The sequence below is a fragment of the Chelonoidis abingdonii genome, chromosome 9 (genome assembly GCF_003597395.2).
Source record: "Chelonoidis abingdonii isolate Lonesome George chromosome 9, CheloAbing_2.0, whole genome shotgun sequence".
NCBI classification, from domain to species: Eukaryota; Metazoa; Chordata; order Testudines; family Testudinidae; genus Chelonoidis; species Chelonoidis abingdonii.
Window position 1 is genome coordinate 86,119,809 of NC_133777.1, and position 17,441 is coordinate 86,137,249.

At 57.1% G+C, this 17,441-nt stretch overlaps 1 protein-coding gene across 1 annotated transcript; it reads right to left on the reverse strand.

The window, feature by feature from the left end:
• Positions 1-1,495: 1,495 nt before the first annotated feature.
• On the reverse strand, positions 1,496-16,996 carry LOC116833012 (peptidyl-prolyl cis-trans isomerase FKBP8-like). The gene is made up of 8 exons (XM_032794180.2): positions 16,654-16,996; positions 15,484-15,653; positions 11,834-11,922; positions 11,333-11,550; positions 10,936-11,108; positions 10,261-10,338; positions 3,590-3,703; positions 1,496-1,926 (listed from the first exon to the last, which is right to left on the reverse strand). The coding sequence occupies exons 1-8, from the start codon at positions 16,982-16,984 to the stop codon at positions 1,885-1,887; spliced, it is 1,215 nt and encodes a 404-aa protein (XP_032650071.1). The 5' UTR covers positions 16,985-16,996; the 3' UTR covers positions 1,496-1,884.
• Positions 16,997-17,441: the final 445 nt, after the last annotated feature.

Here is a 17,441-nt window from a genome sequence, read left to right on the forward strand (position 1 = left end):
GGGTGGCGTGTTGGGGGGGGGGGGAAGATCCCGGTGTCCGGGGGTGCTGTGTTGGGGTCCAAGGCACTCTGGGGGTGCCGTGTTTGGGCGGGGGGGGGAGGAGACCGCGCTCCGGGGTGCTGTGTTGGGGGTCCGCGCTCTGGCGGGCTTTGTTGGGCGGGGGGAGGAGAATTCCCGGTGCTCTGGGGTGCCGTGTTGGGGTGGGTGGGGAGGAGATCCGGCGCTCGGTTTACCGTGTTTGGGGGGTGGGTGGGGCGGGAGATCCCGGTCTCCGGGGGTGCTGTGTTGGGGTCCAGGCATCTGGGGGTGCGGTGTCAGGCGTGGGTGGGGAGGAGATCCGTGCGCTCCGGGGGGGTGTGTCGGGGGTGGGGAGATCCCGGCGCTCCGGGGGTGCTGTGTTGGTGTGGTCCTAGGCGCTCCGCTGTGCTGTGTTGGGTGGGGGAGAGGAGATCCCGCACTCTGGGGGTGCGTGTGGAGGGGGGAGCATCCCGGCGCTCGGGGTGCTGTGTTGGCGTGGGTGGGGAGGAGATCTCCGGCGCTCCGGGGGTGCTGTGTCGGGGTCTAGCCCCGGCTATCCTGGTTGGGGTGGGGGAGGGAGATACCCGGCGCTTCGCGGGGGTGCTGTGTTGGGGGGGAGATCCCGCGCTCCGGGGTGCTGTGTTCGGGGGCGTGGGATGGGGAGGAGATCCCGGCGCCCGGGGTGCTGTGTCGGGCGTGGGTGGGAGGAATCCCAGGCCTCCGGGGGTGCGTTCGGGGGGTGGGGTGGGGAGATCCCGGCGCTCGGGCTGCGGTGTCCGGGGGTGGGGGAGAGGAGATTCCCGGCGCTCCGGGCTGCCGTGTCGGGCGTGAGTGGGGAGAGGAGATCCCGGCGCTGCAACCGGGGGTGCTGTGTCGGGCCGTGGGTGGGGAGAGAGCTCCGGCGCTCCGGGGGTGCTGTGTTGGGCCGGGGGGGGGAGGAAGACCCGGCGCTCCGGGGGTGTGTGTTGGGTGGGGGGGGAGGAGATCCCGGCGCTATCCGGGGGTGCTGTGTTGGGGGTGGGGGGAGATCCCGCGCTCCGGGGTGCCTGTATGGGGGGGGGTTAGGAGATCTGGCGCTCCGGGGGTGCCTGTGTGGGGGCGAGGCGCTCCGGTGATGGCCCTGTGTTGGGGGTGGGGGGGGGGAGATCCCGGCGCTCCGGGGGTGCCGTGTTGGGAATCCAGGCGCTCTGGGGGTGCTGTGTTGGGGGTGGGGGGAGATCCCGGCGCTCCAGGGTGCTGTGTTCGGGGTTTAGGTGCTCCGGGGGTGCTGTGTTGGCGGTGAGGGGGAGACCCAGGTGCTCTGGGGGTGCTGTGTTGGGGGTCCAGTGCTCTGGAGGTGCTGTGTTGGGGGTGGGGGGGAGATCCCGGTGCTCCAGGGGTGCTGTGTTGGGGGTCCAGGCACTCTGGGGGTGCTGTGTTGGGGGTGAGAGTGAGGTCCAGGCATGCTGGGAGCGCTGTGTTGGGGGCAGGGATGAGGTCCAGGTGCTCGGGGGTAGGGGGGTGAGGCCTGGGTCCAGCCCTCTGCATGCCCCAGTCTCTGCCCTGAGATCAGGCCTGGCTGCAGGGCGCTGGCTAAACAACAGCTAAGTTTATTTACAAAAACACACAGGTCACTGCTAAAGTCCTGTCAGCTGGTCCTGGCTTCACTGGGAACGTGGCCTGTGTCCTGTGCTGGAGAACCCAGGGCTCGCACCTGGCCCCCCCTTTGCTGTGGGAGGGGCTGTAACCCCCCTGCATCCCTTGTGTCCTTGGCTAGTCTCAGCTCCGTGTTGTCAGGAAGATGGAGGTCACCGTGCTGCCCAGAACCACAGCCACAGCACCAAAAAGCAGCTTCCAGGGGATGACCTGGAAAAGACAGGAGGCAACTCAGCTGGTGTCCTTAAACAGCTGTGGGCTACTGGGGTCCATCTGCAAGAGAAGAGGAGAGAGAGAGAGAGAATGAGCTTCACAATAGCCACCTGCACGGCAAGGTCCCCACAAGGCAGCTTGGGGCCATGGGCAGGGGCAGGGCCGGCTTTAGGCCAATTCCTGTGAATTGGGCTCCGTGCCAGCGCCTTTTTAATTTTTACTCATCTGGTGGCGCTCTTGGGGTCTTCAGCAGCATTTTGGCGGCTGGTCCTTCACTCGCTCCAGTCTTTGGCGGTGGGTCCTTGAGTGCCACCGAAGATTCGGGGTGAGTGAAGGACCTGCTGCCAAAGTGCTGCCCAAGACCACCCAAGTACTGCTGGGCGAGTACGAATCGGGCCCCACACTTGCTAAAGCCGGCCCTGGGCAGGGGTCACCAAGCTCCTTGTCCTGGGAGGATAGCGCAGCCCCTGTACCTGAGATGGAGGTTCTCTTTCCATTTCTGACTCCACAGGTCATCTGAGTGGGCTGTGGTCTCACTATTTGTGATTCAGGGACAGTGATGCTGACCTGTCTTGTAGGGAGAGGGCGTAGCTAAGATGGTGGTTGTGTGTCAAGAGCTTTGAGATGATAGTGGCGGGCCAAGGAAGGTCCTGATTCATCTCCCTCCCCACAACTCGACTGCCAGCCAGGCTACTTGTTCCTGCCTTAGTTTCTGGGTTTCATTGCTGGGTTAAAATAACGAGGAGTCCTTGTGGCACCTTAGAGACTAATACATTTATTTGGGCATAAGCTGTCATGGATTAGAGCCTACTTCATCGGATGCATGAAGTGAAAAATACAGGCGCAGGTATAAATACATGAAAGGATGAGGGTCGCTTTACCAAGTGTGAGGTCAGTCTAGCGAGATAAATCAATGAACAGCAGGCTACCAAGGGAGGAAAAATAACGTTTGAAGTGGTAAGAGAGTGGCCCATCACAGACAGTTGACAAGAAGGTGTGAGTCTCTGCAGCCTTCCAGGCAATCCCTGCACAATGCCAGATGGGGCTGGGAGTGTCTGCATGGGCCCTAGCTAGGCAGGGACCTTTGTGAATGGATGTGATGGGGTGTGCAAGCCCCACAATTGTAAGGGCTAAGGGCCAGCCCTGGGCCCAGACAGTTCTGCCCAGCTGCCCCTGCTGGACATGCTCTCGGTGGAGGCTGAGCTCAAAGGGGGCAGCTCAGCTCAGTCTGAGGGACAGTTGTGTGTTGCAGGCTCCTGCTGAGAAGCTGCTGGGCTCTGGGTGGGCGGGCCCAGGCCCTGCTGCCAAGCCGCTGCAGAGGATGGATGGCATCGATGAGCCATGATGGAAAGAGGAAGACCCTCCCAGAGCATCCACCTGCCAGCGTTCTGCTCACGTACACCAAAACCAGCAGGCACCCACTGTGTGTAGACCCTGGTCTCCTGTTCATGGGCAACGGGGAAGTGTCTCCACCCAAGAAGAGGTGACACAGCCTCTACCTGAGCCTTCCAGCTGGGAATAAATCACTCTGGTAAAACTTGGGCCCTTAGGCCAGGATGACAGGAGTCACAGTTTGGGCAGGTCCAGGTTAACAAGGCAGGGTTCTAGGTGATCAGGCTTTGGATGCAGACGCAGGCATAACTGCGACCAGTGACAGTAATGGGGAGGCAGAGTTCTTGTGCCGGAGCAGCACCAGCATCCTGGTTGGGCCAAACCTACATACCCATGCGCTCTGGTATGCTGCTGGCGGCACCAGGTTGTCCACACCTGTGGGGGCAGGGCGTTCCGGCGGCCCTTTCTGACTCTTCGCTAGCTTTGAGAGCTCAGCATGGATTGCCTGAAAGAGACCAAGAGAGGACAGCAAGTCGTTAACCCTGGATGGCTCCACCTGCTTCCTTCTGGAGCATGGAGAGGGGGCTTTTGGTCCAGCAACTGTCATTCCTCCTGCCTCTCAACCCTTTTTTATAATGGGATTTTAAAAAAAGGGTTGTACAATAAGAACCTTTTTCTATAGCAGCAGCTTTAGTAGGAATCTTGTTGAGTTCATTCCTGGTTAGGGCTCCTGGCCTCTATTTCCTGTTCTGCCATTGACTTGTATGACCCTTAGGTAGGTCACTGGCCCCTGGGCCTGTGGGGGGGAACAACACTGAGCACCTGGCTAAAGCACTTGGGGATCCCTGCGTGAAATAAGCAGGATACTGGCTACCCCTGTAAATGTGCTGCTTGGCGGCAGTGCAAGGTGAGACAGCTCCTCGCTGCCCATCCGCTCCAGGGAAAGTGGATAAAAGACGGTTATTCACCTTTGTAACCATTGTTCTTCGAGGATGTGTTGCTCATATCCATTCCAGTTAGGTGTGCGCGCGCTACATGCATGTTCGTCGGAGACTTTTCACCCTAGCAACACTCGGCGGGTCGGCAGGTCGCCCCCTGGAGTGGCAGCGCCATGGCGCCGGATATATACCGCTGCCGACCCAACCGCCCCTCAGTTCCTTCTTGCCGGCTACTCCAACAGTGGGGAAGGAGGGCGGGTTTGGAATGGATATGAGCAACACATCTCAAAGAACAACAGTTACAAAGGTGAGTAACCGTCTTTTCTTTGAGTGCTTGCTCATATCCATTCCAGTTAGGTGATTCCCAAGCCTTACCTAGCCGGTGGGGTCAGAGCGAGATGTTGCGGAATGTAAGACCGCTGAGCCAAAGGCGGCATCGTCTCTAGACTGTTGGACCAATGAGTAGTGCGATGCAAAGGTGTGGATGGGAGACCAGGTAGCCGCGCAGCAGATTTCCTGTATGAGAACATGGGCCAAGAACGCGGCAGATGAGGCTTGAGCCCGAGTAGAGTGGGTGGTCAGATGGCCAGTTTGAACATGAGCCAAGTCATAGCAAGCCCGAATACAGGATGTAACCCACGATGCAATACGTTGGGAGGAGATTGCCATGCCCTTCATACGTTCTGCCACTGCTACAAATAGCTGAGTTGAGCGCCGGAAAGGTCTGGTCCTCTCAATGTAGAAGGCGAGAGCCCTACGGACATCCAAAGTATGGAGCTGATGTTCTCATCGCGATGAATGCGGCTTTGGAAAGAAGACTGGCAGACAGATGTCCTGGTTAAAGTGAAAGGTGGAGACGACCTTAGGGAGGAACGCCGGGTGCGGTCGCAGCTGTACCTTGTCCTTATGGAACACCATATATACACAGTCAATGCTCGAAGTTCTGAGACTCGTCTAGCCGAGGTGACAGCGACTAGGAATGCTGTTTTCCAGGACAGGTACAGCAGCGAGCATGTGGCTAAAGGCTCAAAGGGGGGCCTCATGAGCCTGGTTAAGACAAGGTTCAGATCCCAGGTAGGGGTAGGGCGTTTGACCTGGGGGTAGAGTCACTCCAAGCCTTTGAGGAATCTGGAAACTATAGGGTGGGAAAAAACGGAACTGCCAGCTTCCCCAGGATGGAAGGTGGATATAGCCGCAAGATGCACTCGTAGAGAGGAGATCGCCAGACGCTGCTCTTTGAGAGACCATACATAGTCCAGGATAGTGGGGACTAATACAAAATGCGGAGAATGGCCGTGCTGGGCGCACCAGTGACAGAAGCGCTTCCATTTAGCGAGGTATGTCGAGCGCGTGGAGGGCTTCCTGCTTCCCAGCAGCACCTGTTGCACTGCGGCGGAACAACGCAACTCCGACTGGCTTAACCAGACAGGAGCCATGCTGTCAGATGAAGGGAATGTAGGTTCGGATGGTGCAGCCTGCCGAAGTTTTGCGTGATCAGGTCCGGCCAGAGTGGTAGGGGAATTGGGTCTGACAGGGACAGGTCGAGCAGCATGGTGTACCAGTGCTGCCTCGGCCAAGCCGGGGCAATCAGGATAAGGTGGGCTTTGTCCCTGCGGAGCTTGAGTAGGACTCAGTGGACGAGAGGAAACGGTGGGAAGGCATAACAGAGGTGGCCCGTCCACGGAATCAGGAACGTGTCCGACAGGGAGCCCGGGGAGCGACCCTGTAGGGAGCAGAACACCTGGCATTTCCTGTTCATTCTGGATGCAAACAGGTCTATGTGGATAAAGCCCCACCTCCAGAAAATTGAATGGAGAACGTCTGGACGGATGGACCATTCGTGTGATAGGAAGGACCTGCTCAGGTGATCTGTGAGCGTGTTCCGTACTCCTGGGAGGAAGGAGGCCACTAGATCTATGGAGTGGGCTATGCAGAAGTCCCACAGTCGGATCGCTTCCTGACACAAGGGGGAGGACCGAGTCCCTCCCTGCTTGTTGATGTAATACATGGCCGTTGTGTTGTCCGTGAACACTGCAACACAATGGCCTTGTAGATGGCGCTGGAACGCTTGGCATGCCAGCCAGACCGCTCTCGGACATTGATGTGAAGCGTCAATTCCCGGGGTGACCAAAGGCTTTGGGTGCGCAGGTGCCCTAGGTGAGCACCCCAGGCCAGTGAGGATGCGTCCGTTGTTAGGGACATGGAGGGCTGGGGAAGATGAAACGGCAGGCCTGCACACACTCGGGATGACGTCCTCCACCAGTCGAGGGAGCCTAGAACATCCGGCGGAACTGTCAGAATACTGTCTATGGCGTCTCTGCCCGGCCGATAGATTGAAGCGAGCCAGATTTGTAGAGGGCGCATTCGCAGTCTAGCATGCTTTGTGACAAAAGTGCATGCAGCCATGTGCCCGAGGAGAGCAAGGCAAGTATGAGCAGAGGTAGTTGGAAAACTCTGAAGACTTTTGACAAGGGAGACTATGGCCTGAAACCAGGGTGGGGGTAAACTGGCCGTTGCAAGGTTGGAGTCCAGCATTGCCCTGATAAATTCTATCCTCTGCGTAGGCACCACAGTGGACTTGTCCAAATTGATGATCAGGCCTAAACTCATAAACAGCTCCCTGATGATGGCGACATGGCTGATGACTTGTGCCTCGGAGGCCCCTCGGATAAGCTAGTCGTCGAGGTAAGGGAAGACGTGTATTTGACGACGGCGCAGGGAAGCAGCGATGACCGCCATACACTTCGTGAAGACCCGAGGGGCCGAGGAAAGACCAAAGGGGAGGACTGTAAACTGGTAGTGACCCTGATTTACCACAAAGCGCAGATACCTCCTGTGCGGGGGATAAATTGCAATGTGGAAATATGCGTCTTTCATGTCGAGAGCGGCGTACCAGTCTCCGGGATCCAGGGAAGGAATGATGGTTCCCAGGGATACCATGCGGAACTTGAACTTTTTGATGATTTTTTTCAGTCCTCACAGGTCCAGGATGGCCTGGAGGCCCCCTTTTGCCTTGGGAATTAGGAAATATTGGGAATAAACCCCCTTGCCCTTTAACTCCTCCGGTACCTCCTCTATAGCTCTGATTGAGAGGAGCCTTGCTCGTGAGAGGGGTCCCTGAAGAGGGATGAGGAGGGGGGATGGGAGGGAGGGGGTGAAACAAACTGAAGATGGTATCCAAGCTCCACCGTACATAGGACCCAACGATCTGAAGTCAACTGGGACCACGCCGGGAGGAACGGGGAAAGGTGGTTGTAAAACTGGAAGGGATCCGGAGAGGTAATTGGTACACTGCTGTCGGGCGCACCCTCAAAAGTTTGCTTTGGGTCCCGGTGCTGGTTTGGCGGGACCGGAATTGTTGCCCTCTTGAGGTCCAGACTGACGTCTGCAGGTAGTACGACCTCGTCTTCGGGCAAAATCTTGTCTTGGCCGAGGTGGGGGGTAAGGGTGTTGAAGTTGGGAGCGGAATGACCGTCTCTGAGTCTGGGGCGTATGGATTCCCAACGAACATATAATAACCCAGTTGTCCTTCAGACTCTGTAGTCCTGAGATCTGTCTTTTGCGAGAACAAACCTTGTCCATCAAATGGCAAGTCTTGTATGGTGTATTGCAGCTCAGGTGGTAGGCCGGACACTTGCAACCATGATATGCGTTGCATGGCTATGCCAGAGGCGACCGTTCTAGCTGCTGAATCGGCGGCATCTAGTGAGGCTTGCAAGGAGGTTCTCGCGACCCTCTTCTCCTTCTCTAGGAGAGCTGTAAACTCCTGATGGGAGTCCTGCGGAACCAACTCGGTAAACTTGCCGACCGCCTCCCAGGTATTGTAGCTGTATCGGCTTAAGAGAGCTTGTTGGTTTGCCACGCGGAGCTGAAGGCCTCCAGCGGAGTAGATCTTCCGGCCCAACAAATCCATGCGCTTGGCCTGCCTAAATTTTGGCGCGGGGGCTTGTTGGCTGTGGTGCTCCCGCTCGTTGACTGATTGTACCACCAATGAGCAGGGGGCAGGGTGCACGTAGAGGTACTCATACCCCTTAGAAGGCACCATGTATTTTCGTTCTACTCCTCTGGCTGTGGGTGGAATGGAAGCAGGGGACTGCCAGATAGTGTCTGCTCTGGCCTGGATTGAACGGATGAAGGGGAGGGCCACTCTGGTTGGTGTTTCCGCAGATAATATGCTAATCACTGGGTCCTCCACCTCAGGAACTTCCTCTACTGGAAGGTTGATATTCTGGGCAACACGCCGCAGAAGATCCTGGTGTGATCGTAGGTCAATCAGAGGAGGCCCCGATGATGATGTGCCTGCTACCGCCTCATTCGGGGAAGAGGAGGATGACAGCCTTGGGATGAGTGGGTCCTGGACTGATGCCTCATCCTGCGAGACCTCCGTCTCCGGAAGATCATGCTGTTCCAGTGCGTGTGCAATGGTTTCCTCCGTACCAGCTGGGGGAGGTCTGCTGACTGTGGCCTCTGGTGCACGGTGCTCTGAGTGGTCGGAGCATGATGGGCCCATTGGTTCGCCTTGGGCTTGGTGATAGGCCCAACGTGTCCAAAAGGACCACTGAGGCGGTCCGTGGTCTGGATGGGCCTGCGTATCTGAACATCTGTAGGAGGCAATGTCCGCATGTGAGGAGGCGGACGGATGACGTGATGGTCACGGAGGAGCTGAAGTTGATTGGGCCAGGTCTCTGCGTCCATAGAACTCATCTCTGCACGGTACCGGCGAACAGTACCGGGAACTGTGGTGGTAGCGGGACCGGGACCTGTGACCACCGCGGTGCCGGGAGGTCGACCAGTGCCTTACATCGTCATGCCGGGATCGGCTGCGAGAGGTATGGCGGTGCCGGGATCTGGACCGGTGCCGAGAGTACCACGACAGAGACCGGGATCTTAAGCGGTGCCGCGAGTACGACCGGTACCGGGATGGAGAATGGTACCAGGATTGTGAGCGGCACCGGGATTGGGAGCGATGTCGGGACCGAGAGTGATCGCGGGATCTAGATTGGGACTGATGGTGTCCGGTGGTTCCCGGGGAAGGTGGCTGCACCATGGTGGGCTTGCCCAACGACTGAATAACCCGCATGGGCGGTGCCGGGGGTTGGGGCAGCTCAGGCTCTGTTAGAGCAATTAGGTCCCGCGCCGTGGAGAAGGTCTCCGGCATGGAGGGCACAACGAGCTCGACCGCAGCGTGTGCCGGGGAGCTGGTAGGCACCGAACTCAACGGCTCCTGTGAGACCGGAATCAACGGTGCGGAGACTAGCGGTGCTGTGGCAGTTGATGGTGCCGGGCGGTCCGTCTTAGAGATACGCTCTGACTGCGGTGTAGCTGTAGGTGCCGCAGGAGCCTTGTGCCTCTTGCTCCTCGGGGAGAGGGAGCGGTGCAGGCCAGAGGGTTGGGCTGGTGAAGGGTGGTGCCGAGGAGCCTTTACTGGTGCTGGGCAGTCCGGTGCAGAGGAGGCACTTGCTCCTGGTGCCGGAGTCGGTGCCGAGGACGGAGGAGTTAGAGCTGCCTCCATCAAAAGTTGCTTCAGGCGAATGTCGCGCTTTTTCTTTGTCCGGGGCTTGAAAGCCTTGCAGATTCGGCACTTGTCCGCAAGGTGGGATTCACCTAGGCACTTTAAACAGGAGTCGTGCGGGTCTCCTATGGGCATCGGCCGATGACAGGCCGCGTAGGGTTTGAAGCCCGGTGAACCAGGCATGGGCCCCGGTACCGGGGGAGGAGAAGGGGCGAGCCCCTGATCCTCTTTAACTATATACACAACTATAAGAACTACTAATTTAAATGCTAACTAGAACTATAGAAATGAACTATGTACACGATAACTACACAAACGAGCGAATCGCAAGGTAGGTGGAGATCAGCTAAGCCGCGCTCCACTGTTCCGCCCGTGTCGGTCGTTGGTAAGAAGGAACTGAGGAGCGGATGGGCCGGCAGGGGTATATACTCGGTGCCATAGCGGCGCCATGCCAGGGGGCGCCTGCCGACCCACCGAGTGTTGCTAGGGTAAAAAGTCTCCGACGAACGTGCACGCGGTGCGCGCGCACCTCACTGGAATGGATATGAGGAAGCACTCGAAGAAGAATTTGGGAATTAGCCCCTGGAGGGGAGCCGTTGCTCTGCTCTTTACCTTTGTGGTGGGCTCTAGCTGGAGGGCTCTCTTTAGGATATTCATGGCTGCCTGGTCCTCGCCTCGTTCTGACAGCAGCTGTGAGACAGAGGAGATGGTAAAGAAAAGATGGGAAGCAGCTCAGGCGGCATCACGCTATGGGGGATGGGACGCAGTGATAAGGGGGAAGGGCTCACATGGAGAGAGCCTCAGATACAGCCAGAGGAAGAACCATTTGGTTACTAACTCCCAGTACTCTTCTCTTGCCTCCTCTTCCTTCTCTCCTGCTGCCCGTTCCCCCCTGCCCCCTTCTGTCTAGCTCTGACAGTCCCATTGGGGTAAGGCAGGGGTGCTCAGACTGGGGTGTGTGACCCCTCAGGTGGTCGTGAGCTGTCAGCCTCCACTGCCAACGCCCGCCTCGCTGCCTGCATTTATAAGTGTTAGTGTTAATGTATAAGGGGGGTGGCACTCGGAGGCTTGCTTTGTGAAAGGGGTCACCAATACAAACATTTGAGAACCATTGGCCAGACTCAGAGCAGTTGGAGAGAGAGGGCCTGACTGATGAGATCTCATCCTGGAACCTGCAGCTCCAATGCTTCTAGTCTCCCTCCCCTCCATCTCCTACCATCCTTTCCCCTCATCGCCCAGTCTTTGCCCCAGTCTGCTGGGTCCCCTTGGTTTGGGGCTGGGTTGTACCTTGCCTTTCCGGTAGAGAGCCTTCACATTGTCGGGGTCGATGTGCAGCACTGCATTGCATGACGCCAGCACCTCCTCAAACAGCTGCAGCTTCAGCTGGGCAGCCGCACAGTTATTAAGACATTTCACTCGATGCTCTTGCAGCTCCTCTTCCTCCTCGGGGCCTGGAGGGACTGGGAATGAGCCCAACAACAATGCGGTCAACGCCAGCTGGGACTAGTGTGCGCTGCAGCTCATTCAGCTGTTAGGTAAAGGAGAACATGCAACCCTAGTCCTGTGCCAGCCTCTTATCTCTGACTCCCTTCTTTGCTAATCTCAGACCCTCTTAGGGGGGAAGCCTCCAGTTTCCCCTCCACTCAACTCATGTGCCCCAAGCCCAGGTGGCCTCATATTTTACCTGCACCAGGTGAGTCCAGGATGCCCAGGGCCAGCAGGTAGGATCGCATGGCCCGCTGGTACTCCTCCCGTTCAAAGTGGAAGTTCCCTCTCTCCCTCTTCTGCTTGCTGACGCTGATTCGCACAGAGGGTGGCAAGAGCCCCAGATCGGGGCTGTCCTGGATCTGCAGCAGGGTCACCTCATACAGTAATGAGGCATCTGATGGGATATCAGGGTCCCTGGAGGGAGGAAGTGAGATTTTTGCCTTTCCCCAGAACTCCCTTCCCTGGGCTCCTGCACTCGGAGTCAGGGTGCAGAGCCCCTTGGCTTCTGGAACCCCAGAATCACAAACAGTGCGGATAGTTGTGATTTTACTAGGGACAGCTGGGCCAGAACGACAGGACCCTCCAAGCAACCAGCACCAAGATTACACTTTGTTCCTTTAGCCAAAGGAACAGTGAGGGGTTGGCAGCACCTTGCTGCTCTAAGCCCAGAGCAGGGAAAGGATCAACCACAGCCTACCTGCCTAGGTGACCGTAAGCATACAGGAAGCTGGTGAGCAGGAAGGACACCTCTCCTAGCTGCATGGACTGGACACTGAGTTCCAGAGCCTGTAGGGAGGACAGGGTAGAGTGGTTTATTCCTGCCCCAAGACATGCACCCATTGCACTGCATGCAAGCTCCCCTTGGCCCAGCATGCTGCAGAGAAGTTAGAGGTCAGCAGTGCTTATGCTAAGTTCCACCATCTGTCCCCTGGCATAGAAGGGAGGTGGCTGGCTCCTGGTGCTGGGCATTCTTTAGGGAGTGAGACTAGGGTCTCTATTCCTTTCTGTTGCTGTTGCATGCCAGAGTCAGGGGAGGAATCTGCCCCACAGGGCCCCATTCTTGTGGCATGTGTTCCCTTCCTGCTGCGGATACATGGGTGGAACAGCAAGAGGGTATGGTAGAGAAGGGTGGAAGGGTCAGATCAGGTTCTGAATTGCAGCTGAGCTGCTGGGCCCTTGACCAGTAGCAGGGCTTGGGATGGATGTGGGGTTCTTCTCCCCCTGAGTGGGGACTTGCCTCTGGACAGGCATGAAACTGGGAGTCTCTCTCCTCTGAGGAACCCTGGGGTCAGGATGGGATGGGAAGTTTTATCTATTTCCCCTGCTCCCACCTTGCCCCAAGGGGTGTAGATTCTAGCCAGACCTAGAAGGGCTTCTTGGCAAGAATCATTTTCTGTAGCTGTCCTCACAGGCTTCGAGGTATTGACTGAGCCACAACCAGGGTGGGGGGGCGGGAGCAGCAATGCTGCAGGATAGGTGTGCGAGCAGGGTGTAAGCCAGAGATCTGTGGGGGGTGGGGGTGTTCTGGCAACAACACTTGTCACTAAACCCCACATGCTTGTCATGTATATCCCCAAAGGTGGCATGTGAGCGATCAGTGGGAAACAAATAAGTCACTGCTCATTAATATTGTGTGATGTCTGTTTCGGGGGTGTATGAACGGTTACGTATGTGCTAGACTTGTGTTCTCAGCCATGCACAGGCCCAGGCTGCCCTAGACACTGCAGTGTGTTTGCTTGGCTGACCAGCCTTGGTGTCAGGCAGGGAGAATGAAGGTGCATTTATAAACCAAGATCAACAGAGCCATCTGGCTACCAAGGGGAGCAGGTAAGAAGGCAACTATCAGCAGTGGGCAGGGGAGGAACCAGCCTGACATCTTATGTGACAGTTTACGGGACTCTACAGCCAGGGCGTACGCAGCTGAATCAGCGGATTGTGTCCAATATTATTGTGTTATACACGTGTATCGAATATGAAAGCCAATGACACACTGCTGATTACCATCTGTTAATATTGTCTGAGGAACTGGGGATGCTCACAGATATTCTGCTTTATAGTCTGTGACCAAACAAAGAGAAAACAGGCTGTCTCCCAGTGATGTCAAACAAGGTGTGACCAGAACCAATGGAAGCCCCAGTTATATAGGGCTCAATGGGATGGGAAGTACACAGCAGGGAAGACCAGCCTCGGGTCATCTAAGTCTGGGAACAAAGCAGTGAGTTTGGGGAGAGAAAAGAAGCCATCTTGGCATCCATCACTGGCCAGACACAAGGGGCTAGCACTCTGCAAGCTGAGAAAGACAGGTCCTTCAGCCAAGGGAGTTGGAGTCTCTAGGAACTGAATATAGGTGAAAAAGCTGCTTAGGCAAGGGTTTTTCATCTAGGAAGCCAAGGGAAACCAGTCCCTTGCACGTCTGTGGAAGGTGGCTGAGGGACAGTTGGCCATGGCTGGAAAGAAAAAGATTAGTAAGAAATCTACCTTGAACTAAGGCTATAGCTGGTAGAGTTAAGTCTAGGCCACCAGAAAGTGTATTTTACTTGAAGCTGCTTGTAATCACATTGGCTTTATCCCTTGTACTTGAACTCACAGAGGGACCGCTCAGTGGTTTGAGCATTGGCCTGCTAAACCCAGGGTTGTGAGTTCAATCCTTGAGGGGGCCACTTAAGGATCTGGGACAAAGTCAGTACTTGGTCCTGCTGGTGAAGGCAGGGGGCTGGAGTCCATGACCTTTCAGGGTCCCTTCCAGCTCTAGGAGATAGGTAGATCTCTCACTTTTGTTAATAAATGTACTTTACTTTTAATCTAAACCAGCCCCATGCTGGGTTTGAAGAGAAGTGATGGTTAGCAGCTTGTTGCCTTACCTGGAGTTGTGTTTTTGTCTCTTTAAAGGTGCAATGGAGCTTATTGCTCCTCTGAATGTTCCCAGAGAGACTGGACGCATCAGGGCAGATGGTTTTGGGGAAACTTGGGACTGGGGTGTGGTGGGGACACTTGGTGAACAGTCACCAAGGCTGGTGGAGACCTGAGCATGCTGGGGTGTAACAAACCAGGTGCTGGAGTCACAGTTGCTGACTGAGGGCTGCTCAAGGCACAGACACCCTGTGGGGGCTTGTCTGCTGGCTGGGAGAGTCCAGACAGGCAGCTACAGTAGCAGAGTGTTTTAAGGCCCTCAGGGTTACAGGACAAGTGGTGAGAGAACCTTGGACTAGTCTGAATTGCACCCCAAACTGTGACATGGGACCTATGGCATTAACACAGCCTGGTGGGCAGATGAGTCAGCCCTCCCGTTGTCATGGCATGTGTTACACACCAGTAACATGCTTGGCTCTGCAGCAAACACCAAAAGGTAGTCAGTCCCTATGCCTGAGGGGGACTCCCAATCCAGGGAGCCCACAGGGCAGGGGCAGCCTGAGGAGCAGCTGTTGGACTTCTGTCTGTCTCCTCCTCAGCTCTGACTTTGCTTTGTGGCTCTCTCGCATTTACCATGGGGCTGCTGGTACGAAGCAAGAGCCACCCCAAAGTGCATATCCCCTCTGGGCATTCCAGTACATCTTGCATCTAGGTGGGGCAGGGACTGGCTCCATTTTCATCCCTGCACACAGCTTTTAGCAAGTGATCACAAGAACAGGGCCTTGGTGGGGCCTGCAAGCCACTCTGTGAGGCTGGATCCTGTGCAACCCCACAACCATCTCGCTCGCTCCTTTCCAGGTTCAGTTACTACTGACTCGGACCCATTGCAGACTTGTGTGTGTGTGGGTGTTTTAATAGGATGCGAGAGCCTGCAGTTGACTGCTACTTCAGTTGACACTTAGGCATGCACCATAAATGCCTCAGTTACACGCCTGTGGGTGTCCTGACTTCAGGGACTGGAAGGGCCTAAGAAGGATTTTTAGACCCAACAAATCCTGCACTTGGCAGGGGGTTAGACTGGGTGACTCTTGCAGATGGGCCCTTGTTACCCTGTGGATCTGTGATTCTCACTGGGTGGACTGGGCCTCTGGGCAGCTTTCCAGTCAGTCAGCCCTTCCCATGGGCTGAACCCAGGAGCTGGGAATTACTACCAGAAGTTTATTTGCCTCCCTGTTTATGCCCCAGCTCTGTAAGGGGCCAGAACAGCCAGGAAGAGGTTTTGTTACTGCCTTGCACAGCCAGCAGGGGGAGCACAAGTGTGTTGTGTAGGTTTTACAGTCTGTTTCTTTGCAATAGCAAGATGGAATCAGAACATGGTCACTGATGCCTATGGCTGGAGTCGGGCATTTCAAAACTGGCAAATGCCAACCTCCAGGGGCACCAAACCACCCAGCCTCGATGGTAACTCTGTCCTTAGAGTGCAGGAGGAGACCAGACCTGTATGACATCCCCCTGCTCCAGGATGAAAGTCAGCTTTGGGTCCTTCTCCACCAGGCTGCCATCCTCCAAGACTCCCAGCAGCTTCACAGTCACCTCCTGGCCTGGCTGGGGTCTGCTGGCCTCTCCTTGGCCTTCTCTCACCAGCAACTTCCTCAGGAATCTGTCCTCTTGGGGAAGCAAACAGGGAGAGGGGAATCAGCCCAGGGGAGCAGGAGCCCCTGCCGCAGGACTTGTGGGACTCCACTGGGCAGAGAGGGACCCGTTTTTCCCACTCCAGCCAGGGGCACTCCTCACTCTCACTCCCCATCCCCTCAGGAGACTCCTTCATATTAGACCCCTTGTTTTAGTGCTTCTGCTCTTGGTTCTGCAACATTGGTCAGCGAGGGGGGACCTCAAGGAGGTGACTGCACTTCCCTAAGGGCTGCTGTGCTTTGTTATGCGTATTATGGTAGCATCCAGATCGATGCCCCGCAGGGCAGGGCGCTGCATAGGCACCGGGAGAGATGAGCCCTGCCCCAGACTCGACAGTCTATTTACACCAGGCAGAGCCAGGCAGTGAGGAGAGACAGGCCAGGAGAGGGGAACCAGTTTGCCCAAGGTCACCCAGTGGCTCAGGCAGAATTAGAACCCAGTTCTCCTGAGTCTGAGTCCCAGCCCCAGGCCCTGCCCCCCAGCCTGCACCGTTTTATATGCATATTTCTCTCAGCAGCAATTTTGTGGCCTGGAAACCTGCCCAGTGCCACTGAAGCTCAGCTGCTGGAGTTCAGGGACACATCCCCTCTGCCCAGCATGCTACTCAGCAGCTCTGAAGGGGCCGAAAATGCCCCCTGTCTGTGCACCCAGCAGAAGGCTCATCCAAGCCATGCTGCCCCAGATTGGCTAGCCGAATGGCACTGTGCCAGGCACAGCTGGCCGGCCAGAGACCCATCATCCAGCAGGGCCGTGCCCCCATGCTGCACTGCAATCCAGTGCCAGCTGGGAGGCAGCCAAGTAAATGTGGTAGTGACAATGCCAGTGTGGGTGCTCCTTATGCTTGAGAGCAACTCAGGAGTCGTGCAGTGGAGAGGATGGGGGGGGGGGCAGATGGGAGCTTTCCCAAAAGTGGCTCTGGGTTTGTTTTCCAGTCACCCCTTCCTACCTTCCCTCTCCCTAGTCCTGCTGACTCACCTGTGATATCTGCCCAGCCAGTGGCAGTGAACAGCTCCCTGAAGTGGCCTTGCTTTGGCCCCAGCATGCGCTCCAGACCCTGGTAGAATTGTTGCTCCTCCTCCTGGGGCAGGGGGGCCTCGACTACAGTATGGGGCAGGAGGAACTTGACCACCCGTCCCAGACAAGGGCTCCCCTCCAGCTCCTGGGCTGCTTGGCTCGCTGCTGGTTCAGCTGATGCTGGCTGGTTGGCGCACTGGATCTCTGTGTCCTCCTTCCCCACCTGAGACATCTCCGGAGGCTCCTGGGCTTTGGCCATGGGAAAGGGGTTGTCTGGCTGTGGGCCAATCATTCCCACGGGCACCCTCTGCAAGCCCCAGGCCAGCCCCCCGCAGACTCAAAGCCCAGCTCGCACAGGGGGCTCTTCCGAGCCAGCGACCCAGAGAGGCTGCGGCTGGGTGCCTGGGTAAGTGATTGCCCTGCCCAGCTCTAATTCCATTATGCATTTGCCGGGCTGATTAGCCTAAGCCCCCTGCAGCCGGGGGCCTGGCTGCACTAAGCCCTAAGCTGCCCGGCCACGGCTCCCGGGAGCTGCCCCTGGGCACGGGGTGAGCCGGGCTTGGCCGCAGGGCGCCCAGGAGCAGGGCCCGGACACGGGAGGGCTTGGGTGGCTCCTGCTGTGTCCGCGGCCCGATCCTGGCCCCGGCCCCTCTGGGCCTTCAACGAGCAGGGGCAGGAGGCGGCGGGGGGGCAAAGGGCTGCGGGCCGGGATCGCCGAGCGCGTGGGGGCGGCTAATGCGATTAGGGGA